The 26,110-nt window shown below is 43.5% G+C and overlaps 1 protein-coding gene across 1 annotated transcript; it reads right to left on the bottom strand.

Annotated features, from left to right (window-relative positions):
• Nucleotides 1-1,834: 1,834 nt before the first annotated feature.
• PSMA6 (proteasome 20S subunit alpha 6) lies at nt 1,835-25,191 on the bottom strand. Its single transcript, XM_077262829.1, has 7 exons — nt 25,032-25,191; nt 7,321-7,415; nt 6,692-6,773; nt 5,757-5,912; nt 5,276-5,454; nt 3,257-3,351; nt 1,835-1,988 (listed from the first exon to the last, which is right to left on the bottom strand). The coding sequence occupies exons 1-7, from the start codon at nt 25,105-25,107 to the stop codon at nt 1,931-1,933; spliced, it is 741 nt and encodes a 246-aa protein (XP_077118944.1). The 5' UTR covers nt 25,108-25,191; the 3' UTR covers nt 1,835-1,930.
• Nucleotides 25,192-26,110: the final 919 nt, after the last annotated feature.

Below are 26,110 nucleotides of genomic sequence, written 5' to 3'. Positions count from 1 at the left end.
CGCAAGAGCCCACAGGATCTGCGAACGGCATTTCCACCATCCTGAAGGCCGGCATACAGGCGCCCTACCTGCTCTTCCAGTGCCGGGACAGGAGTGGGTGAGTGGAAATCTTCCAGCAAAAAAAACGCCGTGATTCAGCACAAGGGCAGTCAAGACAGGAAACCTACTGAAATAAAAGGGCGGTACCTCTCCCTCACAGGCGGATCCCTCTCTCAGGTGTGCTGTCACGGGGGAAGGGAAAACATTGGGATTTACTGTAGAATTTGTGCCTGTACCATGTGGCCGAATGCAGACATCTGAGAAACACGTCTGTGTTTAGACCCACAATTCAGAGACTGGCCGTGGGGGTGTGTGTGTGTGTGTGTGTGTGTGTGTGTGTGGGGGGGGTGTCTCCTGGCCTAAGCTTAACAGTCTCATAGGAATATATGAGGCTTTCAAGCTTGGATCAGGAGACCTGCAGACAGTCCATGCTTTGCGGACCACGTTTCATGGACAACTGAATTCAGCCTAGGGAAGCCTGCGTGAAAATGGTGTAAACGCAGATGTGAGTACAAACCTATGTTATACATTGATTTGAACAAAGCCAAGGACCCTTTTGCTTTGGCTAGTTTTACAGGTCCTTGTGTGGACTGCAATCTCCGGACCAAAAGTCAACAGCTCCATATACAAGAAACTATTGAAGCTCATATCAGGAGATTGCCGTCCGTACATGGATCATGAATTGTGGACATGTAAAACCGGTCCTAGCATTAGTGGATCATCCGCAAATGTCATCTGCTCTCATGTGACTGAAATACTTATATAGCTAGGTACTAATCTTACATAATTGTATCTATAGGTGCAAATTCCGGCCAGAGCAAAGGTCTGATTGAGTCATCAGACCCACATTTTACCATTCTGCAAAACTGGCCGGGCATCTTATAATTCACACGGTAAAAGTGAAATAGAATCCAGATTTCAGTTCATATACGGGCACAGCTTTTCCTTGCGGCATTGCAATAGGTGAAGTTGCCACCATACCTAGAATTTGCTACAAAAATTGTATTTGTAAAAGTCTTTAAAAATTCTGCAAACAAACACATGATGTGTGACTTTGGCCTTATGATTTCCTCTATCTGCTCTAGTGCACAGAGTACTACATTTACTCTAGATAAAAGGTATAAACCCATTTAAGACTCAGGCTTCCGTCCATATGTTTAGTGCCATGGATGATTTGTTCCGGAGAGTCTGACCTAAAATGATGGAATCTAATCCCAACCTCATCTGCATGAAACCTAAGACCAGGTTCCACACATTCAGTATTTGGTCAGTATTTTACATCAGTATTTGTAAGCCAAAACCAGGAGTGGGTGATAAATACAGAAGTGGTGATGAGTTTCTATTATACTTTTCATCCTGGTTTTCCTTACAAATACTGATGGAAAATACTGATCATGTTAATGTGGCCTAAAAGCTAGAAGATGCAGAACCTAATATATTACGGAATTTTCTGTTAAATGTTCAGTTCTTACTGTCTTTTTATACAAGAAGGGTGTAATTTAGTAGGAAGGACACAGTTTTGTGAGAGTCTGTAGCTTGAAATGCAAAGTACAATAGCTTGCGTACCTAAAAACAAAGGTATACTTAAAAGCCAAGCCTGCAGAATAAGTACCCTTCTGAAAGTTGCAAGACATACAAAAGAAGAAAAAAAAAAATTTCAGGTTTTGTTAAAACTGTGCTGGATAAATCAACGTCTCCACCTATTATCACGCATTGCCGATGACCATGCATTAGCATTAAATCAATAATGTCATGTTCCCAGCAAGCCTTTGCTTGGAACAAAATAACATACAAATGATATTCAAAAATCTCTTTATTTTTACAGAGAAAATGGTACACAGGAGGACAATAGGCAAAAAGTTTGTGATCACTTGTCAGATCTAGTGACATGCTAGTCGCGCTCTGCTAATGCTACCAGATGAACATCAATCTCTGTTTCTGTGAGAATCCTGAAATACAAAATATATATTATACACTGAAATCATGCAGTGCAGATGGGAACCATGCCCAAAACCTCAGGAAATAGTTGTAATTTGCAGAACTAAAAAGATTGTCCCAAGATCAAAGTACATTTTAATTAATAGATCATGGAAGAATCTACAACTACAACTGTACTAAAAAAAAAAATGTTCCTGTGCTGAGAATCTTATAAATGTGCCCCTTCTCTATATAATATGTAAGACTGTGCAATGCCACTCCAGTTCCTGACCAGGGGAGGAAGCATAAGTCACTTATTATAAAAGAGTATAGAAACGAAACAGCAGGGGCTGCTGCTTTCTGAGGCAACACATTTCCCTGCCTGTTTCATCACAGGAGTTGAGTTTTTCTGCTGCATTCTCAGCATTCTAAACTCCTTATAAATCAAGTCAGAGTGGTAGAAGCTCCAGAAGTCTCTGAGCTTATATGCCACTGACTTGATTTATGATGAGCTCAAGGGACTGGGGACGCAGCAGAATCATTTCCTCCTGTGATAAAACAAGCAGGGAATTGTGTTACCTCAGAAAGAAGCAGCTGTGAACCCCTGCTGTGTCGTCTATATACTGTATCATAAGTAACTTAAGTTTCCTTCCCTGGCCAAGACCTCTGACATGTGCAGACTATGAACTGGAGCAGCTGTGCATGGTAGGACACAGCCATTACACAGTATATGGCGGAGGTACATTTATAAGGTTCTCTCAACATAGAAATATTTCCTTTTTAAACACATCCAATTTGAAACTTATTATCATTCCAAGAACTATTAAAATGTACTGAACCCCTTAAAAGAAAAAACTGCAGTCACTGCGCAATTTTACATGATTACCCCCTTCTCCATAGGAGGCATGAGATAATACAATAATATCCAATGCAAGGGAAATATAAAAATTACTTATGCTCCCATGTCCCATCATTTCATTTTCATCTTACTGACTTTAGAGTGGGCAAACAGTAGCTTTCTCATCATTAGAATAATGGCATGTTGCCTAGGATGGTTGAGACCCTCACCATTCTTTAAAATAAAGGGTCCTTAACAGCTTTTCCTAGCGTCGTCAGCCACTTGCTTGATAAGAATACACTGGGATGTACTGAAAAACACTGCATTTATCTAGCACACTAGACCCTTTATTCTGAGGACTGATTTGGGTCGCTAATCCTAACTACTAAAAGAAAAATTATAATAAAATATTAAAAAACATAAACGTGACAACTCCGCCTGGGTCTTCTCGTCCATACAAACCTGAATTTTGGATCCTGAAGGGTCACTACGCCAACCTCAAGCTCAGAGGGTTTGAAATCGATAGACAGAACGGTGGAGAGACAAGAGATGGCAGTCTAAAAAGAAAGAAAAGAAAAGGTGCAATGGTTGATCGAGAACCTTATGTAATATACAAGCAGTCCTGGTTATTCATAAACAATAATAATTCTGCTTGAATTCCTAAGAAACAAATTGTTTAGTGATTAAAACCTCCCCAGAAATGTTAATTGCAGCTGACTGATATCCTGTCCGTGCACGGAGCTAGTCTCAAGAGTGACTGCACATGAGTAAGGCTCACGCCCTATACGTGACTGCTCAGAGCAAAGTATGCTGAAGATATGTGACTGCATGCATGTGGCATTACCAGGGACTTGCTAATGATCAGGGCTTTTAGACAGTTAAACAGCCAAACGTGGTGCAGGCATAAAGAAAAAAAGAATTAACCCGATCGCTAAACGGTGTAACGAGAAAGCAAAAATTGAAAAACGCCAGAATTAAGTTTTTTTGGTCGCAAATACATTGCAAAAAAATGCAATAACTGGGGATCAAAAGATCGTATTTACACCAAAATGATATCTATAAAAACGTCAGCTCGGCGCCCAAAAAATAAGCCCTCGCCCAGCACCAGATCACGAAAAGTGGAGCCTCTACAAGTCTCAGAAAATGCAGTTTTTTTTCTTTAAAACTAATTTTGGATATTTTTTCCACCACTTAAATAAAAAAAGAACCTTTACATGTTTGGTGTCTATGAACTCATAATGACCTGGATAACCATAATGGCAGGTCAGTTGCAGCAATTAGTGAACATGGTAAAAAAAAAAACACAAAAAAAAAACCTGTGCAATTTCACCACACTTGTTTTTTTTTCCCCATTTTCCAGTGCACGATATGTTAAAACCAATAGAGTTGTTCAAAAGTACAACTTGTCCCGCAAAAAACAAGCCATCACACGGCCATATTGACGGAAAAATAAAAAAAGTTATGGCTCTGAGAAGAAGAGCAAAAAAGAAATTCAAATCCCTCTGGTCGTTAAGAGTGTGCAAAGCAGTCATCAAAGCAAAAGGTGGCTACTTTGAAGAACCTAGAATACAAGACATAATTTCAAATGTTTCACACTTTTTCGTTAAGTATATAATTCCACATGTGTTAATTCATAGTTTTGATGCCTTCAGTGTGAATGTACAATTTTCATAGTTATGAAAATACAGAAAAATCTTTAAATGAGGTGTGTCCAAGCTTTTGGTCTGTACTGAATAAACTTATCTATCTATATATATAATTGTCTAAGGGTTTTTCCGTCTGTCTGTCTGTCTGTCTGTCCTGGAAATCCCGCGTCTGATTGGTCGAGGCCGCCAGGCCTCGACCAATCAGCGACGGGCACAGCATGGCGATGATGATGTCATAAAGGTCGCCTCGACCAATCAGCGACGGGCACAGTATCGACGTAGATGTCATAATGGTTGCCATGGCGACGATGTCATAAAGGTTGCCTCGACCAATCAGTGATGGGCACAGTCTGCCGCGAATTCTGGAATCATCATTGTCCATATACTACGGGGACATGCATATTGTAGAACACCTGATGCATTAGAATCGGGCCAGTCTAGTATATATATATATATATTATATATATATATATATATATATATATATATATATATATATATATGGACAGAATGAAGATGGAGTCCACGCAGGGAGTCGCCCTAGCTCTGTGCATGCAGAAGCAAACAATGTGAAAAAGGATGGCTAGCGACCGACGCGTTTCGACTTGTGGTCTTAATAATAGTTGAGACCATGATTAAGTCCTCATTGTCAAAACGCGTTGGTCGCTAGCCATCCTGGGCTTCCAAGTGTATCCACTACATGTCCTTTTAATGTTTATATAATAATAAATGTGACAGCCCGTGTACAGAGGCTCATAATTATCGTGTACGTTCCCAATGGCACAAGAGTACAGCTTGAACAAGAAGCGTACACTGAGAAAAACATGGCACCAACCTCAACGCTCTGCTCAAATGTCCAATCAAATTTCTTCTTCACTTTCTTTTCCAGAAAACTGGTGGCTTCGGTCTGTTTGACACCAGCTGTGGTAGCCTTGAAGCCACAATAATACCCGGCAGGGTCACACTTATAGACCTGAGCTCCATTTTCTTCATCTATTCCAATAAGGATCATACCTAAATAAAAACAGAAAAGGTGTAAAAAAAACCATGACATACAGAAAGAGCATATAACAGAATAAGTGACAGCATCCTAAATTTATAGATGCAAAGCCACAGTGGTCATATGGGGCAGCACGGTGGCTTCTGGACAGCAGCTGCAAGGAGTTTGTATATTATCCCTGTGTTTGCGATGGTTTCCTCCGGGTTCTCTGGTTTCCTCCCACACTCCAAAGACATACTGATAGGGAATCTAGATTGTGAGCCCAATGGGGACAGTGATGCTGATGAAAGTGGAATATCGTACATGAGATACTTACAGCAGCCCAGTGGCCTCATTTCTGCATTTTGTGTGTACACTTGTGAGATATCAGCGATCCGTTTACAAAGCATATCCACTGGGATGTCGTAACCGTACTTGTACTTCCAGTTGGCAGCTTCATAGCGGGCCCTCTGCACCTGAGACCTGCTGTCCGCTGGAGGCAGAGAAGTCACCACATTAAAAAATAATGTATAATACACACTGACACACAATGAGACATCTGACTGCAGCAGAGAATAGAAAAGTTGTCACTCAAATTAAAGGGATAATCTCAAATTTGGAAGCCAGGGGATAACAAATCAAAGGAGGGGGCAAAATGTTGGGACCCCTCATCAATCCAGAGAACCAAACGTGAATGGAATGGAGGTCGATCATGCACACTGCTACTCCACTCATTCATGGTCTCATGGAGCAGCAGTACACGGGAGGGCTCTTCAGAACCCCTGGTTGTTGGGGATCGGTAGGGGTCACAGTGATCAGGAAGTTATCCTTTATCCCTGGATAGCGGATAACTTATAAACTTAAAAATATCCCTTTTAATAGTAATTCTTCTTTGAATTTGAAGACAAATTTTTCATACTGGTGCCTGTCCGGTAGGGCTGTGGCAGTGGCGCTTTACCCTAATCAATAGTCCCAGCAATCACCTGCATACTGCTTGGTATAGGCTGATATATGTCCAGCGCAGGCAAGAATCTTTCCAGGAGATGAATTCCTCCAAGACTTAAATTGACGCCACTTCAGGCGGGGATTTATGGATAACCTGGGCTTTGAACATTGGTGATGGAGGGGATTAATCCATCTAATACTTGCTAACACTGCCTGCGCTCTGGATGTGGACGTAATCCTGCAACGCGTTAGTTAGAGTAATGGAGAGCGACAGCAGAAATGTAATGTAATCCAGTAGTGGACACATGGTAAAGACGGTCACGTCACCTGTCATGCCGGTCATCACACAGCCGATGCTCTCCGTTATCTGGAACAGATGGGTCACGGTATTGCTATCCAGCAACTTGTCCTGCATCAGTACATTACAAAAGGAAAGAAGAGTTATGTAGAAGTCTATAAATGTAACAATTGCAGAACATGTACATGAAACGGGGATCATTATTCCGCTGAAAAAAAAAAAGAAATACAATTTTAGGCTAAATTCACACGAGCACATAAGAAATCGTTCGGTTTCATCCAGAAAAGTGGGACAATTTTTTTTTTCTCACTAATTCATCTACAATCATTTTTTTCCAGCTACTATTAAAGACCGTTTATAGTTTCCTATGTTACAGAATTGCCACGTATCCGTAAAAATCAGATGTAATATAGTGGCTCCTTATGGCAACAGATTTTTCTGAGCCCTTGTAGACTCGAATGGATGATTCTCATCCGATAATAACCAGGTTCTCATAGCTTCCGGCAGTATCATATGTGGTAATGGAGCAGGACCTCTACATAGAAACTGATGCCAAGCCAAATACAAATTGGGGAATTTCTTCCTCCCCGAGGCTTAAAAAATAAAGACTGGTGTATCTTCTGTTCACTGGCCATGACATGATGTTTATTTTAGTTACCGGGACTTTCTTTTGTGTGACCACAACGGCACAATCTTTCCCCCGGACCGCCACCGATGTGAGGCCTCCTTGGTTGATGGCTTTAAACGCATATTCTGAGAGGAAAAAAGAGGAGAGATATAAGCCATGTTAAGAAATAGGTGAAAAATAAAATAAGGGTTTTTTTTGCCATTCTTCAAACAAAAATGTGTGTAAAAAAACCCAAAACAATTGTACTTATTATAGTATAATAATCTTTATTAACCTTATATTGTCATCCCCCTAAATTATGTACTGCTGGCATGGGCATTGGATATTGCATTGATATAAGTGGAGAGGAGTGGTGATCGGATAAGTAAATACGATGCTTTTTATGTTACATTTTAAACCTTTAGGGTATGTGCACACGTTCAGATTATTCCGCTTTTTTTCGTGATAAAAACGCATGCATTATTTCCGCGAAAAAAAAAACGCAGCGCGGTAAAAAAAAAAGCAGTATGTTCATTAATTTTACGTTTTTTTCGCGTTTTTCCTGCTATTCCATACATTGGGAAAAGAAACGCAAAAAAAAAAAAACGCATCAAAACCGCGGTAAACTCACGGTAAAAACGCATGCGGATTTCTGGCAGAAATGTCCATTTTTTTGTCCGGTTTTTGTCAGGAAAATTTCTGCCACAAATCCTGACGTGTGCACATAGCCTCATGGTTATTTTTTAGAACTCCCAACCCACCAAAAAGAAAACCCTGGCTTCAACACAATTTCTTATTCTTAATTCTTGCAACAGTAATTTCTTTCACCTGCCAGTCTTTGACTGCAGGCTGTAGCACATTTTTTTTTTACCCCCCCCCCCCCACCACACACACACACACACACACACACACACACACACACACACACACACACATTTTTCGTCTAGTTCCTGCTTTCAGTGCTGAAAATGAATTAAATAGGCCACGGTAAGACCAGGCTCACACAGTGCTCCACGCTGAGCACTACATTTAGGAGCTGATGGGAACCCAGACATAGCCCCGATGGAGTCACTGTGGACCCTGTCTAGCCTCCGTCCTGGCAGTTTTGTCCTTTTCAGTAGGGTTGAGCGACTTTTGCTTTTTTAGGATCCAGTCGGATCGAAAGTCGGATCGTGTGAAAAGAGTCGGATCGTGTGAAAAGTTGGGGGGCCGACCGAAACACGAAACCCAATGCAAGTCAATGGGGATATTTTTATATATATTTTCATTTTCTCTCTCTCTCCCCCCCCCTCTGACGCCGCAGAAAGCAACACAAGACCTATGTCATCACGCTGCCCACACTCCTTCATTGGCTGAAAAAATGGCGGTTAAAGCGTCATACGAAATGCGACTTTGGCGTGAAGATCGCCGACCACATGGCCGATCCCACGCTGGGATCGGTTCGGGTTTCACGAAACCCGACTTTGCCGAAAGTCGCCAACTTATGAAATTGACCGATCCGTTTCGCTCAACCCTACTTTTCAGACATACACAAAAGTGGACCATGTTTTTTATACACACCTGAAAAAGACAATCCGGGCACTATCCTGCCGCCTCCCTCCCGAATCCGGGCACTATCCTGCCGCCTCCCTCCCAAATCCGGGCACTACCCTGCCACTTCCCCCTAGAATTAAGTGATCACAGCAATTGTGCCTAATACATATACAAGCAAGGTGGCCATCAACATAAGGGTTGTTCACAGATTTTGAGAAGGAAGGTTTGAAAATAAACACACAAAGTTCACCCACAACTAGGGGAATATGCTGTACTTCCTGAGCTACATATAATACTTTACTACCAGTGATTGCTGGCACTTTTCCAGGAAATTTTCACAAACTGATAAAGCATTTGCTTTACTACACTTGTAAAATAAAATTGCAGGCCAAAGGCAAAATGAAAACTTCTTTATGGGTACAAGGAAATCTGTTTATCAGACACATTGCAAAACTTAACCCCTAGTTTCCAAAACAACTCCCAAAATTACTAATTGAGTGAGCGGGTAGCTGGAACCTGTGGGGCACTGGTGAGAGCACGTTTTTGTAACCAATCTGACCCCTTGACAAACATATTTTCTCTGGTGGATAACACCTTTAAAGGTGACATAGTGCTCCCAATATGACCAGCGCCCCCTTCCAAAAATAAGCACTCAGTACCACCAAAATGCCTTAAATGGAGAAACCATTCCGCCCCAATAAAGCAATGGGTTTACAAGGTCAGTGTGAAAGCAACGCCTATACATGCTGCCTCTTTCTTTGTGATTTCAGTAGTAACAGCACTGGTAATTACCTTTTATAGAGCATGCAGCAGAGCTGTGTGCACCGGCATTCGCATGCTGCAGAGCTGTGTGTATAAGGCTATGTGCACACCTGCGGATTTTGCTGTGGATCCGCAGCTGCGGGTCCGCAGCAGTTTCCCATGAGTTTACAGTACAAAGCTGTGGAAAAAAACGCGCGGAAACGCAGCGGTTTACATTCCACAGCATGTCAATTCTTTGTGCGGATTCTGCTGCGGGTTTACACCTGCTCCAATAGAAAACTGCAGGTGTAAACCCGCAGCGGAAACCGCAATAGAAACCGCGATAAATCCGCAGGAAAAACCGCAGCGGTTTTGCCCTGCGGATTTATCAAATCCGCTGCGGAAAAATCCGCAGTCCTCCAGTTTACGTGTGCACATACCCTAAAAAAAGATTTATTACCTCCCTATTCTACCAAATTAGTAATATTGACCCCTTGACTTTACACAGACAGGGAAGATTTAATTAATAGGAAAAAAAATAATAATTTTTCTTTTCCCTGTCTAAACCTGGGGTGCGTCTAATGTTAAGAAAAATGTGGTACCTTACTATTTTCAACCTATTTAGGTATATTTTTGCCTCCTGAAAGAGAATGCTGTATGGCTACATATAAATAATACGTTTAGAATTTGTGAGACATTCCTTATAGAATGACTTGCAAAAAGATGAGGAAAATGAAAGATGTTAGACTAAACGTTTATGAAGATGGGGAAACTTTACAAACGTCATTTCTCAACTTGCAAATGGGAAAGTAACAAGACAAGGAAGAGAAGAAATGACACATAGTTTTATAGATACTTTTCGAAAACCTCTCGCCTATAAATAGTGAACAGAGGCAGATAAACCCCTGGGGTCATCACAGTTTACCCAGGATTGTGCAATCCTCTTAAGCTATGTGCACATATGTTATGTGTAGAAATTTCCTGAGCAAAACCGGACATTTTCTGCAAGAAATCTGCATGAGCTTTTTTCGCGTTTTTGACGTGTTTTTTTCCGGAGCTTCCCAATGCATTAACCCCTTCATGACCTTGGGATTTTTCGTTTTTCTGTGTTCGTTTTTCACTCCCCTCCTTCCCAGAGCCATAACTTTTTTATTTTTCCGTCAATTTGGCCATGTGAGGGCTTATTTTTTGCGGGACGAGTTGTACTTTTGAAAGACATCATTGGTTTTACCATGTCGTGTACTAGAAAACGGGAAAAAAATTCCAAGTGCTGTGAAATTGCAAAAAAAGTGCAGTCCCACACTTGTTTTTTGTTTGGCTTTTTTTGCTAGGTTCACTAAATGCTAAGACTGACCTGCCATTATGACTCTCCAGGTCATTACGAGTTCATAGACACCTAACATGACTAGGTTATTTTTCACCTAAGTGGTGAAAAAAAATTCCAAACTTTGCAAAAAAAAAAAAAAAGCGCCATTTTCCGATACTCGTAGCGTCTCCATTTTTCGTGATCTGGGGTCAGGTGAGGGTTTATTTTTTGCGTGCCGAGCTGGCGTTTTTAATGATACCATTTTGGTGCAGATACGTTCTTTTGATCGCCCGTTATTGCATTTTAATGCAATGTCGCGGCGACCAAAAAAAAACGTAATTCTGGCGTTTCACATTTTTTTCTCGTTACGCCGTTTAGCGATCAGGTTAATGCTTTTTTTTAATTGATAGATCGGGCGATTCTGAACACGATTTATTTTGATTGGGGCGAAAGGGGGGTGATTTAAACTTTTATATTTTTTTTTATTTTTTTCACATTTTTTTAACTTTTTTTTTTTTTTTTTTACTTTTGGCATGCTTCAATAGCCTCCATGGGAGGCTAGAAGCAGGCACAACGCGATCGCCTCTGCTACATAACAGCGATCAATGGTTACCATTCTAAAGCATCACCGACCTCCGATCATGTGACGGGGGTCAGCGATGACATCATTTCCGGCCGCCTGGCCGGATGCGGTAGTTAAATGCCGCTGTCTGCGTTTGACAGCGGCATTTAACTAGTTAATAGCAGCGGGTGAATCACGATTTCACCTGCCGCTATTGCGGGCACATGTCAGCTGTTCAAAACAGCTGACATGTCCCGGCTTTGATGCGGGCTCACCGCGGAGCCCTGCATCAAAGCAGGGGAGCTGACCTCGGACGTACTATCCCGTCCGAGGTCAGTAAGGGGTTAAATAGCCATTAATTAATTATCCGCACGCGTTTTTACCGCGTTTTTTTCCCAATGCATAGAATAGCGGGAAAACCGCGAAAAATCCGCAAATTTAATGAACATGCTGCGTTTTTTACTGCGATGCGTTTTTTTGCAGAAAAAAACGTATCATGTGCACAAAAATTGCGGAATGCATTCTAAATGATGGGATGCATAATGTATGTGTTTTTTATAGCGAAAAAACACAACGTGTGCACACAGCCATAGTGCTTTCCTTTGTATCACCAGACATTTACTATTCAAGCCCAACTTTATACCCTGCATCGTAGATCTATAAGAGAGGAGATTGCTCATTCGAGTAAAAGTGGCTCCAAAAATTTATAGTATGATTTATCTTATAATATACAAATGACACCAGGCAAATAAAATAATGAAGACACATAACCAGCCTGGCCTTCCTGCTGCACATCTACTGTATGTAGGGTGCAGTCTCGTAGATCTTGTTTCAGTTTCACTTCTGCGCAGTCTAATTTTTTTCTTTCCATTCTCCAATCCTGGGAGCTTTTCTAAGCCCTATAGACCTAAATGAAGAGAGCTGAGCACATTCATGACCTCTCCATTCAGTCTGTGGTCACCGCGGACACCTCTCACCCTAGAGCTGGGTCCTCCATCCATCTGATATTTATAGCATATCCCGCAGATATGGCCCAATTAGTTAAAATGGGAACGTCCTTTCAAAGAGGTTGTCTAATCAGAGAATCCTTCTTTCAGTGTGAGCCTAGAGGCCCCCCTACACATTAAAGGTGTCCCAAGCTGCCGACAGTCTAATGTGTGCGAGGGCCAAAATCACCAGGGTATGCAAACTTTTGTTCAGGGTCATTTGGATGTTTTGGGTTGTCATTATGATTTAAAAAGAGAAAACACAGTAGTTTGACAATAAATGGCTTCACCCAATCACTACCCATGCGTGGAGAAAAAGTTTTGGTGTTATCATTCATATTCTCTGAAAAAAAATATGCCAAGAAAGCAAGAATTCTGACGGGGTATGTAAACTTTTGAGCACAACTGTACATGTGACGCCCCAGGGTCCTGGTTGTCACAGAGGCATTGCTCTACTCATGGGGAGAGTGATGTCACGCTTGGAAGCGATGAAGGATTCCTTTTATCAGGTAACCACAAAGCATACAACACCGTTCTGACTCCAGGCCAGAAGGGGGGAGCTCTACACCTGACTTTAGGGGAGCTGCTCTCTCTGGTCGGGAGGAGGAGTTAGTTTCTAGGCAGTTAGGAAGAGTTAAACAGTTGGTGCCAGTCAGCAGACTGGAGCAGTCTGAGGCAGAAGCAGAAGGACGGGTGAGGGGCCGTCCAGCCTGAGGTGCTGTAGCCCCTGGATAGCAAGATACAGAAGGAAGAACAGCCTTTAGCTAACGTGCCGGAGAGCGAAGCATAGGAGAGTGACAAAAAGGGAGAATAGCGCAGATTCCGGTAACCGGAAGACCGAGGTTGTGTCATACTCTAAGAGGCACAGCAGAAACCGGTAGGACAGCTAGACTACAAGTAAACTGTCCACCCTAATGCCCAGGAAACACAGTGACACAGAACCCGGGTCATGATAGAGACCCTGTAAAAAGACTTGCGTCACCTGTCATACGGGTTTGTGTCCCACTTCATTAAAGGACAGAGATAACTGAGAGGACCTTGCTAAGAAGCCATAAGCAGTAAGGGACTATGATAACACAGTGCTAGAAGGAAGGCTTTTAACTTCACCTGGTAAAGCTGAACTCTGAACTCGCTTCCAAGCTGGCCGGGCCCTGCCTGTACCTGTGATCTGGTGCCCTGGACTGTGGCTGCCTGCTACCATCAGTAAACCAGGTAAAAAGACTGCACAACTGCGTCCTTCATTCTTTACTGCACCACTCACCACCTTCCATCTATTCATTGGGAGCCCTGGGGACCTACTTCACCTGTGGGAAGTTATACCATCTGGCTGCCATAACATTACCCCAGAGGACCCCTTTAACCCCTTCATGACCTTGGGATTTTCCATTTTTCCGTGTTCGTTTTTCACTCCCCTCCTTCTCAGAGACATAACTTTTCTATTTTTCCGTCAATTTGGCCATGTGAGGGCTTATTTTTTGCGGGACGAGTTGTACTTTTGAACGACATCATTGGTTTTACCATGTTGTGTACTAGAAAATGGGAAAAAAATTCCAAGTGCAGTGAAATTGCAAAAAAAGTGCAGTCTCACATTGGTTTTTTGTTTGGCTAGGTTCACAAAATGCTAAAACTGACCTGCCATTATGATTCTCCAGGTCAGTACGAGTTCATAGACACCTAATATGACTAGGTTATTTTTTATCTAAGTGGTGAAAAAAATTCCAAAGTTTGCTAAAAAAAAAAAAAAAAAAAAAAAAAATTGTGCCATTTTCCAATACTCGTTTTTCCGGAAGCGGTAGTTAAATGCCGCTGTCTGCGTTTGACAGCGGCATTTAACTAGTTAATAGGCGCAGGCAGATCGCGATTCTGCCAGCGCCTATTACCAGCACATGTCAGCTGTTCAAAACAGCTGACATGTCCCGGCTTTGGTGCGGGCTCACCGCCGGAGCCCGCATCAAAGCAGGGCTTCTGACCTCGGACGTACTATCCCGTCCGAGGTCAGAAAGGGGTTAAGCGGCGTTGGTCAACCCTGACCGAATACCACAGGTGGCGTCACGAACATTTATTATTTTACAAATCCCTTGAAAGACCTTCCCTTTAACATGGGCGCCCAGGGCCACGGACGGGGTCGCCGCTGCCGTGACATATATCTTTAAGTACCGGACCCGGTACAGAGTACCCCACGGCCCTGGTGGGCGTTCCATACATACAGCTCTGGCAAAAATTAAGATACCACTGGAAAATGTTCAGTTTGTCCGATTTTTCTCTTTATGGGTATATTTTTTAGTAAAATGTAAATTGTTCGTTTATTCTATAAACGTCTGACAACATGTCTCCGAATTTCCAAGCAATAAATTTTGTTTTTTTTTCTGAAAAGAAGAAATGGTCAAAATTAAAAGAAAACAACAACAGTGCTTTCAGACCTCAAATAATGCAAAGAAAACAAGTTCATAATCATTTAGAAACAACAATACTAATGTTTTAACTCAGGAAGAGTTCAGAAATCAACATTTTGTGGAATAACCATGATTTTTAATCACAGCTCTCATGCTTCTTGGCACAAAAATTTAAGCAGTTCTTCTTTGTTTGATGGCTTGTGAGTCTGACTATCCATCATCCTGTCGATTATATTCCAGAAGTTTTCAATGGGATTCAGGTCTGGAGATTGGGCTGCCCATGACTGGGTTTTGATGTGGTGGTCTCTTAATTTTTGCCAGAGCTGTATTACAAGTCAGCAGGCCACGTGGCTGCTATAAGGCCCATGAGCTGGGGGTGGCAGCACAGGCACTGGGCCGGTCATTGCATGTTAAACTGTATCGGCATCCTGGATGCCAATACAGTTGACAGCAACGATGTATAAGAGAGCATCAGCTGACACTCCCTCTCCCATCAGTCCCTCTCTGCATCTAACATTTCAGTACAGTGGGCAATTCAGAAAGGCTGAGATAGCGGTCCTGCTGCTGGGTTGTTGCCCTCCTAAGGCCCCCTCCACCTCTCCTGGTCTACTGGCCTGTCTCCTGGTAGCGCCTCCAGCCTCTGCACACTACGCTGACAGACACAGCAAACCATCTTGCCACAGATCGCATTGATGTGCCATCCTGGATGAGCTGCACTACCTGAGCCACTTGTGTGGGTTGTAGAGTCCGTCTCATGCTACCACGAGTGTGAAAGCACAACCAACATTCAAAAGTGACCAAAACATCAGCCAGAAAGCATTGTTACTGAAATGTGGTCTGTGGTCCCCACCTGCAGAACTACTCCTTTACTGAGTTGTGTCTTGATAATTGCCAATAATTTCCATCTGTTGTCTATTCCATTTGCACAACAGCATGTGAAATTTATTGTCAAACAGTGTTGCTTTCTAAGTGGACAGTTTGATTTCACAGAAGGAGTTATATTCTGTTGGTTAAATAAAGACTGAACAATAGACACGCCGATGCATAATACACAGCGTGTTCACATACCGTTAGTTTTTTTGTTAAATAAACTGCAGTTGTGGAACAGGGGTTTTCTGAAACTGGAAAACCCCTTTAACCCCTCTGTGACCTTAGACGTACTATCCCGTCGAGGTGACCTGGGCCTATCTGACCCTCGACGGGATAGTACGTCATAGCCGATCGGCCGCGCTCACGGGGGGAGCGCGGCCGGGTGTCAGCTGACTATCGCAGCTGACATCCGGCACTATGTGCCAGGAGCGGTCACGGACCGCCCCCGGCACATTAACCCCCGGCACACCGCGATCAAACATGATCGCGATGTGCCGGCGGTGCAGGGAAGCATCGCGCAGGGAGAGGGCTCCCTGCGGGCTTCCCTGAGCCCCCCGCAGCAACGCGATGTGATCGCGTTGCTGCGAGGGTCTTACCTCCCTCCCTGCCTGCTCCAGACCCGGATCCAAGATGGCCGCGGATCCGGGTCCTGCAGGGAGGGGGTGGCTTCACAGAAGCCTGCTCAGAGCAGGCACTGTGAAGCAGCCTGCACTTCTCTCAGATCGGTGATCTGTCAGAGTGCTATGCAAACTGGCAGATCACCGATCTGTATTGTCCCCCCCTGGGGCAAAGTAAAAAAGTAAAAAAAAAAATTTCCAAATGTGTAAAAAAAAAAAAAAAAAAATATTCCAAAATAATGAAAAAAAAAAAAAATATTATTCCCATAAATACATTTCTTTACCTAAATAAAAACAAACAAACAATAAAAGTACACATATTTAGTATCGCCGCGTCCGTAACGACCCGACCTATAAAACTGGCCCACTAGTTAACCCCTTCAGTAAACACCGTAAGGAAAAAAAAAAAAAAAAACGAGGCAAAAAACAACGCTTTATTATCATACCGCCGAACAAAAAGTGGAATAACACGCGATCAAAAAGACAGATATAAATAACCATGGTACCGCTGAAAGCGTCATCTTGTCCCACAAATAACGAGCCACCATACAGCATGATCAGCAAAAAAATAAAAAAGTTATAGTCCTGAGAATAAAGCGATGCAAAAATAATTATTTTTTCCATAAAATAGTTTTTATCGTATAAAAGCGCCAAAACATAAAAAAATAATATAAATGAGATATCGCTGTAATCGTACTGACCCGAAGAATAAAACTGCTTTATCAATTTTACCAAACGCGGAACGGTATAAACGCCTCCCCCAAAAGAAATTCATGAATAGCTGGTTTTTGGTCATTCTGCCTCACAAAAATCGGAATAAAAAGCGATCAAAAAATGTGACGTGCCCAAAAATGTTACCAGTAAAAACGTCAACTCGTCCCGCAAAAAACAAGACCTCACATGACTCTGTGGACCAAAATATGGAAAATTTATAGCTCTCAAAATGTGGTAACGCAAAAAATATTTTTTGCAATAAAAAGCGTCTTTCAGTGTGTGACAGCTGCCAATCATAAAAATCCGCTAAAAAACTCGCTATAAAAGTAAATCAAACCCCCCTTCATCACCCCCTTAGTTAGGGAAAAATAAAAAAAATGTATTTATTTCCATTTTCCCATTAGGGCTAGGGTTAGGGCTAGGGTTGGGGCTAGGGTTAAGGCTACAGTTAGGGTTGGGGCTAAAGTTAGGGTTAGGGTTGGGGCTAAAGTTACGGTTAGGGTTTAGATTACATTTACGGTTGGGAATAGGGTTGGGATTAGGGTTAGGGGTGTGTCAGGGTTAGAGGTGTGGTTAGGGTTACTGTTGGGATTAGGGTTAGGGGTGTGTTTGGATTAGGGTTTCAGTTATAATTGGGGGGTTTCCACTGTTTCGGCACATCAGGGGCTCTCCAAACGCGACATGGCGTCCGATCTCAATTCCAGCCAATTCTGCGTTGAAAAAGTAAAACAGTGCTCCTTCCCTTCCAAGCTCTCCCGTGTGCCCAAACAGGGGTTTACCCCAACATATGGGGTATCAGCGTACTCAGGACAAATAGGACAACAAACTTTGGGGTCCAATTTCTCCTGTTACCCCTGGCAAAATACAAAACTGGGGGCTAAAAAATAATTTTTGTGGGAAAAAAAAGGATTTTTTATTTTCACGGCTCTGCGTTATAAACTGTAGTGAAACACTTGGGGGTTCAAAGTTCTTACAACACATCTAGATAAGTTCCTTGGGGGGTCTAGTTTCCAAAATGGGGTCACTTGTGCGGGGCTTCTACTGTTTAGGTACATTAGGGGCTCTGCAAACGCAATGTGACGCCTGCAGACGATTCCATCTAAGTCTGCATTCCAAATGGCGCTCCTTCCCTTCCGAGCCCTCCCATGCATCCAAACGGTGGTTCCCCCCACATATGGGGTATCAGCGCACTCAGGACAAATTGGACAACAACTTTTGGGGTCCAATTTCTCCTGTTACCCTCGGGAAAATACAAAACTGGGGGCTGAAAAATAATTTTTGTGGGAAAAAATTTTTGTTTTATTTTTACGGCTCTGCATTATAAACTTCTTTGAAGCCCTTGGTGGGTCAAAGCGCTCACCACACATCTAGATAAGTTCCTTAGGGGGTCTACTTTCCAACATGGTGTCACTTGTGGGGGGTTTCTACTGTTTAGGTACATTAGGGGCTCTGCAAACGCAATGTGACGCCTGCAGACCATTCCATCTAAGTCTGCATTCCAAATGGCGCTCCTTCCTTTCCGAGCCCTCCCATGCGCCCAAACAGTGGTTCTCCCCACATATGGTATATCATCGCACTCAGGACAACTTGGACAACAGATTTTGGCATCCAATTTCTCCTGCTACCCTCGAGAAAATACAAAACTGGGGGCTAAAAAAATAATTTTTGTGGGAAAAAATTTTTGTTTTATTTTTACGGCTCTGCATTATTAACTTCTGTGAAGCCCTTGGTGGGTCAAAGCGCTCAAAACACATCTAGATAAGTTCCTTAGGGGGTCTACTTTCCAAAATGGTGTCACTTGTGGGGGGTTTCAATGTTTAGGCACATCAGTGGCTCTCCAAACGCAACATGGCGTCCCATCTCAATTCCTGTCAATTTTGCATTGAAAAGTCAAACGGTGCTACTTCCCTTCCGAGCTCTCCCATGCGCCCAAACAGTGGTTTATCGCCACATATGGGGTATCAGCGTACTCAGGACAAATTGTACAACACCTTTTGGTGTCCAATTTCTTCTCTTACCCTTGGGAAAATAAAAAATTGGGGGCGAAAAATAATTTTTGTGAAAAAATATGATTTTTTATTTTTACGGTTCTGCATTATAAACGTCTGTGAAGTACTTGGTGGGTCAAAGTGCTCACCACACCTCTAGATAAGTTCCTTAGGGGGTCTACTTTCCAAAATGGTGTCACTTGTGGGGGGTTTCAATGTTTAGGCACATCAGGGGCTCCCCAAACGCAACATGGCGTCCCATCTCAATTCCAGTCAATTTTGCATTGAAAAGTCAAATGGCGCTCCTTCGCTTCCGAGCTCTGTCATGCACCCAAACAGTGGTTTACCCCCACATATGGGGTATCGGCGTACTCAGGACAAACTGTACAACAACTTTTGGGGTCCATTTTCTCCTGTTACCCTTGGTAAAATAAAACAAATTGGAGCTGAAGTAAATTTTTTGTGAAAAAAAGTTAAATGTTCATTTTTATTTAAACATTCCAAAAATTCCTGTGAAGCACCAGAAGGGTTAATAAACTTCTTGAATATGGTTTTGAGCACCTTGAGGGGTGCAGTTTTTAGAATGATGTCACACATGGGTATTTTCTATCATATAGACCCCTCAAAATGACTTCAAATGAGATGTGGTCCCTAAAAAAAAATGGTGTTGTAAAAATGAGAAATTGCTGGTCAACTTTTAACCCTTATAACTCCCTAACAAAAAAAAATTTGGGTTCCAAAATTGTGCTGATGTAAAGTAGACATGTGGGAAATGTTACTTATTAAGTATTTTGTGTGACATATCTCTGTGATTTAAGGGCATAAAAATTCAAAGTTGGAAAATTGCAAAATTTTCAAAATTTTCGCCAAATTTCCATTTTTTTTGCAAATAAACGCAGGTAATATCAAAGAAATTTTACCACTATCATGAAGTACAATATGTCACGAGAAAACAATGTCAGAATCGCCAAGATCCGTTGAAGCGTTCCAGAGTTATAACCTCATAAAGGGACAGTGGTCAGAATTGTAAAAATTGGCCCGGTCATTAACGTGCAAACCTTGGGGGTGAAGGGGTTAACTAGAGCTGCCATAGCAGCCTTAGGTTACAAGGAAAAAAATCTTTACAAGGGACAGCTGCTGACAGGGCGACACTGCTTGGGTAACCCCAACAGCAGCGTTAGATACGGTGCTATCAGAGAGGAAGAAACATATAGGTGCCATTTTACAACTTTCCTACAGTTTTGTGTTTACAGCTTCTATGCAGATTTGTGTGGCTCCATAGTTACAGAGTGCAAAATCCAATTTGTAGTCGGCCTCAACGGTCAGGTAACTGAAGCATGAGAGGTCATCACTTATGATGGCCCAGTGGAGACTTTCAGAGGAGCAGCGACAGGACACTCATTCGGGAAGTATGGAGACATTGGTTACTTATAACATTTTTGGTTATAAACAATTCTTGTTGGACAACCCCTTTATTTCTGGACAGCTCATAGACTACAAATGTCAGGGCGGTCCACGTTCTACTCTGTAGTTAAGTTCTAGTTCTATAGGGGCGCAGCTACAGGAAATCGAGCAAATGTGGGAGAACTGCGTCAGAGACAGCAGAACTTTACATACAGAAGGCAGAGCGGGTTTACTACCATCTCTGTCTTCTCTATTGCTGTATACGCAATGCTAAACAACTATGTATACGGTAATAGGAAGCACTGACAGTGCTTCTTTCTCCGGACCCAACAGTCATGTGATCACTAGGTTTAAGGGCAGCTCTTCTCTCTCCGGACCCAACAGTCATGTGATCGCTAGGTTTAAGGACAGTTGTTCTCTCTCCAGACCCAACAGTCATGTGATCGCTAGGTTTAAGAACAGTTCTTCTCTATCCGGACCCAACAGTCATGTGATCGCTAGGTGTAGGGACAGAGCAAGAGCTACTGGGGGCTAAGAGATCCAGTCAGCTCTGCTACGGTGATGCAAAAAAGAGAGAATTGTTGTGGTGGGCGCTGTCATGATGAACACATGGATAAGAAGATGCAGAAAAACAATAAAACATTTTACTACAAGACAGCAGCCCGTTTCTAAATCGACCTGGTGTCTTCCTCAGGTTACAACAAATAGCTCTCACAACATTTTTTTCTCGTGTTTGCCTCACAATGGTTTAATGAGCTGTTCTGTTGGCTTCAACGGGTGGAGTAGTGGCCTACATGAGGAATACCACTTCGCTACTACTTTCATCAAAGTTGTGCCTAACCTGCATAACTCAACCAGGTGAGTAGATTCCATCTAATGTCCCCTGTTTCTTATCACTATGACTTCAGCATGGTGTGCTGCTATTTTGTCTTTTAGTTAGCAGTGCGTGTGTAGTGAAGCAGTGTAGCGAAGAGGCTGAAATTTCACCTGTAACTGGGGCTAATATACCTCCCCAGTGTCAGGGAAAATCAGCAATAAAAAATATATTATGTTAAAATGTCTCCCAAAGTCTTATGACTTTCTGGGGAACACTAGTGTGAAATAAACAAAAAATTATATATATTTTTATAAAGCAGAGGTCATTCCAAATTTGCTGTTTATAGCCTCGTCCGTGTGGAAAAAAAAAAATTAAATGTTTCCAATACACAAAAGTATTTAGGCCTCTTCACACATCTGTGTCTCCTGTATGTGTGGTGACAGTTTTCACACGTACCGGAGACACTGACACACATAAACCCATTCAAGCGAATGGGTCTGTGCACATGTCAGGGTGTTTCCATGAACCATGGGTTGTGTGCCCCACACGTAGACATGTCTGTTTTTTACCCTCAGCACAGGCGGCAAAACATCCCGCACACATAGAACACAAATTGATGTCATCCGTGTGACATGGATCGGCACCGGGGAAGAAGCACTACAGTAAGTGCTGTTCCCCAGCGGCAGGTGCTGAATACGGCTCTCATCATTCCCCCTACTCTGCTGGCGATCAGCACGAGCAGAGGAGAATGATGAGAGTTATATTAAAGTCCAAATGATGACAGCAGGTAGGGGCTTTTGGGACTCTTACCCTGATCATCTGACACCTGCTGCCGCTAATAACAGTGACAGTAGGAGCGGATGATCGGGGTATTCCTCAGCCGCCGCCTGCGATCTAACAAAATAAATAAATGAAAAACCCGACGTGCGTTCCCCCCTATTTTCTTTAACCAACGAGGCAAAACTCACAGCTGGCAGCTGCAACCCTCAGCTGTCAGCATCATCGAGGCAGGGCTGAACTGCAGTGACCTCAGGACCGTGGGAAAATGCCAGCGATGTCACTGCTGGTGAATGATGCGGCGCTCTCAGCAATTCAGTCACCAGTGGTTCTCAGCCTAGACGGACGCATCTTGGCACCATCCAGGTTGAAAACAATTTAGCCCCCAGACATGGATTACAGCGTGGGACAGAACGAAGAACAGGTATGGTATATTGTTGTTTTTTTATTTTACTTTTATTACAGGAGTTCGAGGGCTTCAGTGGAATTAAGTGAGGTCGTAAGTATGGCTTAATTGAGATTATTAAAGGGGTCTGTGGCATTTTTTAACCCCTTTCTGCCAGCTGACGGAATAGTACGTCAGCTGGCAGATCCCCTGCTTTGAGGTGGGCTCCGGCGGTGAGCCCACCTCAAAGCAGCGACATGTCAGCTGTTTTGTACAGCTGACATGTGCGCGCAATGAGCGCGAGCGGAATCGCGATCCGCCCACGCCCATTAACTAGTTAAATGCCGCCATCAAACGCTGACGGCGGCATTTAACTAGCGCTCCCGGACGCGCGGCCGGAGATGCTCGCACCGCTGACCCCGTCACATGATCGGGGGTCATCGGTGCATTGCCATAACAACCAGAGGTCTCCTTGAGACCTCTATGGTTGTTGATGGCCGATTGCTTTGAGCGCCACCCTGTGGTCGGCGTTCAAAGCAACCCTGCATTTCTGCTACATAGATGTGATCTGTGCTTCACCTCTATGTAGCAGAGCCGATCGTGTAGTGCATGCTTCTAGCCTCCTATGGAGGCTATTGAAGCATGCCAAAATTAAAAAAAAAAAAAAGTGTTTAAAAACATAAAAAAAAAAAAATATATATATATAAAAGTTCAAATCACCCCCCTTTCGCCCCAATCAAAATAAAACAATAATAAAAAAAAAAAAATCAAACCTACACATTTGGTATTGCCGTGTTCAGAATCGCCCGATCTGTCAATAAAAACAAAGGATTAACCTGACCGCTAAATGGCGTAGCGAGAAAAAAATCAAAACGCCAAAATCACGTTTTTTTGGTCACCGCGACATTGCATTAAAATGCAATAAAAGGGCGATCAAAAGAACGTATCTGCACCAAAATGGTATCATTAAAAACGCCAGCTCGGCACGCAAAAAGTAAGCCCTCGCCCAACCCCAGATCATGAAAAATGGAGACGCTACGGGTATCGGAAAATGGCGCAATTTGGTTTTCTTTTTAAGCAAACTTTGGAATTTTTTTTTACCACTTAGATAAAAGAGAACCTAGACATGTTTGGTGTCTATGAACTCGTAATGATCTAGAGAATCATAATGGCAAGTTAGTTTTAGCATTTGGTGAACCTAGCAAAAAAGCCAAACAAAAAACAAGTGTGAGATTGCACTTTTTTTTGCAATTTCATCGCACTTGGAATTTTTTTCCCGTTTTCTGTTACAAGGCATCGTAAAACCATTGGTATTGTTCAAAAGTACATCTCGTCCAGCAATAAATAAGCCCTCACATGGCCATATTGACGGAAAAATAAAAAAGTTATGGCTCTGGGAAGGAGGGGAGCGAAAAACAAAAACGAAAAAAACTCTGGGGGTGAAGGGGTTAAATTAAAGGACTTTATTCTGCTGTGTCTTTATTTAAATGTAACTATAGGATTAGTAATGGATAGGTATCTTACAGACACTTCTCCATTACTAAACCGTGGGCTTGACGTCACCGGACAATACAAAAGGTGACATCAACCCCACAAATATGTACCCCACTTGCCACCACTACAGGGCAAGTGGGAAGAGCCGGGCAAAGCGCCAGAATTGCCGCATCTAATAGATGTGTCTTTTCTGGGCAGCTGCGGGCTGCTGTTTTTAGGCTGGGGGGGGGCAATATCAATGGCCACTTACCAACCTGAGAATCCCAGCCCCCAGCTGTGAGCTTTAGCAAGGCTGGTTGTGAAAAATTTTGGGGGGGGGACCCCACGCCGTTTTTTCCAACTATTTATTTAAATAATTAAAAAAACAGAGTGGGGACCCCTCTATTCTTGATAACCAACATTGCTGAAGCTGACAGCTGAGGGTTGCAGCCCCCAGCTGTGAGTTTTGCCTGGTTGGTTAAAGAAAATAGTGGGGAACCCACGTCGGGTTTTTCATTACGTTATTTTGTTATATTGCAGGTGGTGTCTGTAGAATACCCCGATCATCCGCTTCTGCTGTCACTGTTATTGGGGGCAGCAGGTGATGGATGATGGGGGTAAGAGTCCCAAAAGCCCCCACCTGCTGTTATCATTCTGACTTTATTATAACTCTCATCATTCTCCTCTGCTCACGCCGATCGCCAGTAGAGCAGGGAAGAATGATGAGAGTCATCTTCAGCACCTGCCGCCAGGGAACAGCGCTTACTGTAGCGCTTCTTTCCTGGCGGCCGTCCGTGTGGTACTAATGCGGCACACTGTTGCCACATGTGTGTTCTGCAAGTATTACACACACGGACATCTCCGGTGCCGGTGATGACCCCCTACGGATGCTGGCCCCCTCTGGGTGATGACCCGCTTAGATGATGATCCCTATGGCTGATGGCCCCTCTGGGTGATGACCCTTATGGCTGTTGGCCCTCAGTTTTCCTATAGACAATGTATGAGGAAAGAGGCTTGCCTATCAGGGTCTGGGAAAGCTGGGTGACATTGCTGTGGGGTTTGGTACTGGTGCAGCCATAGCTATAAGTAAGGAATGATCAGTGAGACACATCCAGTCATGGTCCACAGGCCCAGCGTGACACAGCAGCTGCAGAGCTTTCACAGCAGAAACAAAGAAGCAGCCAGCGGTTACTCACCGACTTGATAGAGTCTCCCTTCGGGGGAGAAAATCGTGATGTGCCGGTCAAACCCCGCGCTGGACCCCCGAGACATGACTAGACAAAGATGCAGCAACTTCCCGGTGCCTCAATGGATCATGCGGCGCTGGAAATTTGGCGTCATCATTCCCCGCTGACTATTGCGCCAATCACAAGCTGGAATCCCTATCACGTGACCTAAGAAACGTCACACCGCCGCCATCTTTTAATAGGGAAAGGTGCCCAAGCTTCAAATCGAAAGTAGTGCAAAGAGAATGTTGTTTATAAAGTGCGTTATGTGTGATAAGGCTACTTTCACACTAGCGTCGTGCAGTGCACGTCGCTATGCGTCGTTTTGTAGAAAAAACGCATCCTGCAAAAGTGCTTGCAGGATGTGTTTTTTCTCCATTGACTTGCATTAGCGAGGCAGTGCGACGCATTGCCACACGTCGCAACCGTCGTGCTGCATCGGACCGTCGCCACCAAAAAACGTTGCATGTAACGTTTTTTGGTGCGTCGTGTCCAGCATTTCCAACCGCGCATGTGCGGCAGGAACTCCGCCCCCTCCTCCCCGCACCTCACAATGGGGCCCCGTTGTGCGGCGCTTTCACTGCTAGCGTCGGTGCGCCGCCACGTCGCATAGCGACGTGCAGTGCACGACGCTAGTGTGAAAGTAGCCTTAGGCTGCTTTCACACTAGCGTCGTGCAATGCATGTCGCTATGCGTCGTTTTGTAGAAAAAACGCATCCTGCAAAAGTGCTTGCAGGATGCGTTTTTTCTCCATAGACTTGCATTAGCGACGCAGTGCGACGCATTGAAACATGTCGCAACCGCCGTGCGACGGTTGCGTCGGACCGTCGCCACCAAAAAACATTACATGTAACATTTTTTGGTGCGTCGTGTCCGCCATTTCCGACCGCGCATGCGCGGCCGCAACTCCGCCCCCGCCTCCCCGCACCTCACAATGGGGCAGCGGATGCGTTGAAAAACAGCATCCGCTGCCCCCGTTGTGCGGCACTTTCACTTCTTGCGTCGGTACGTCGCAATTCATTGTGCGTTGTGACGCTAGTGTGATAGTA

This window comes from Ranitomeya variabilis, chromosome 1, assembly GCF_051348905.1.
Source record: "Ranitomeya variabilis isolate aRanVar5 chromosome 1, aRanVar5.hap1, whole genome shotgun sequence".
NCBI lineage: Eukaryota > Metazoa > Chordata > Amphibia > Anura > Dendrobatidae > Ranitomeya > Ranitomeya variabilis.
The sequence above is the reverse complement of the archived record's forward strand: the minus strand, read 5'-3'. Positions and strand labels throughout refer to the sequence as shown.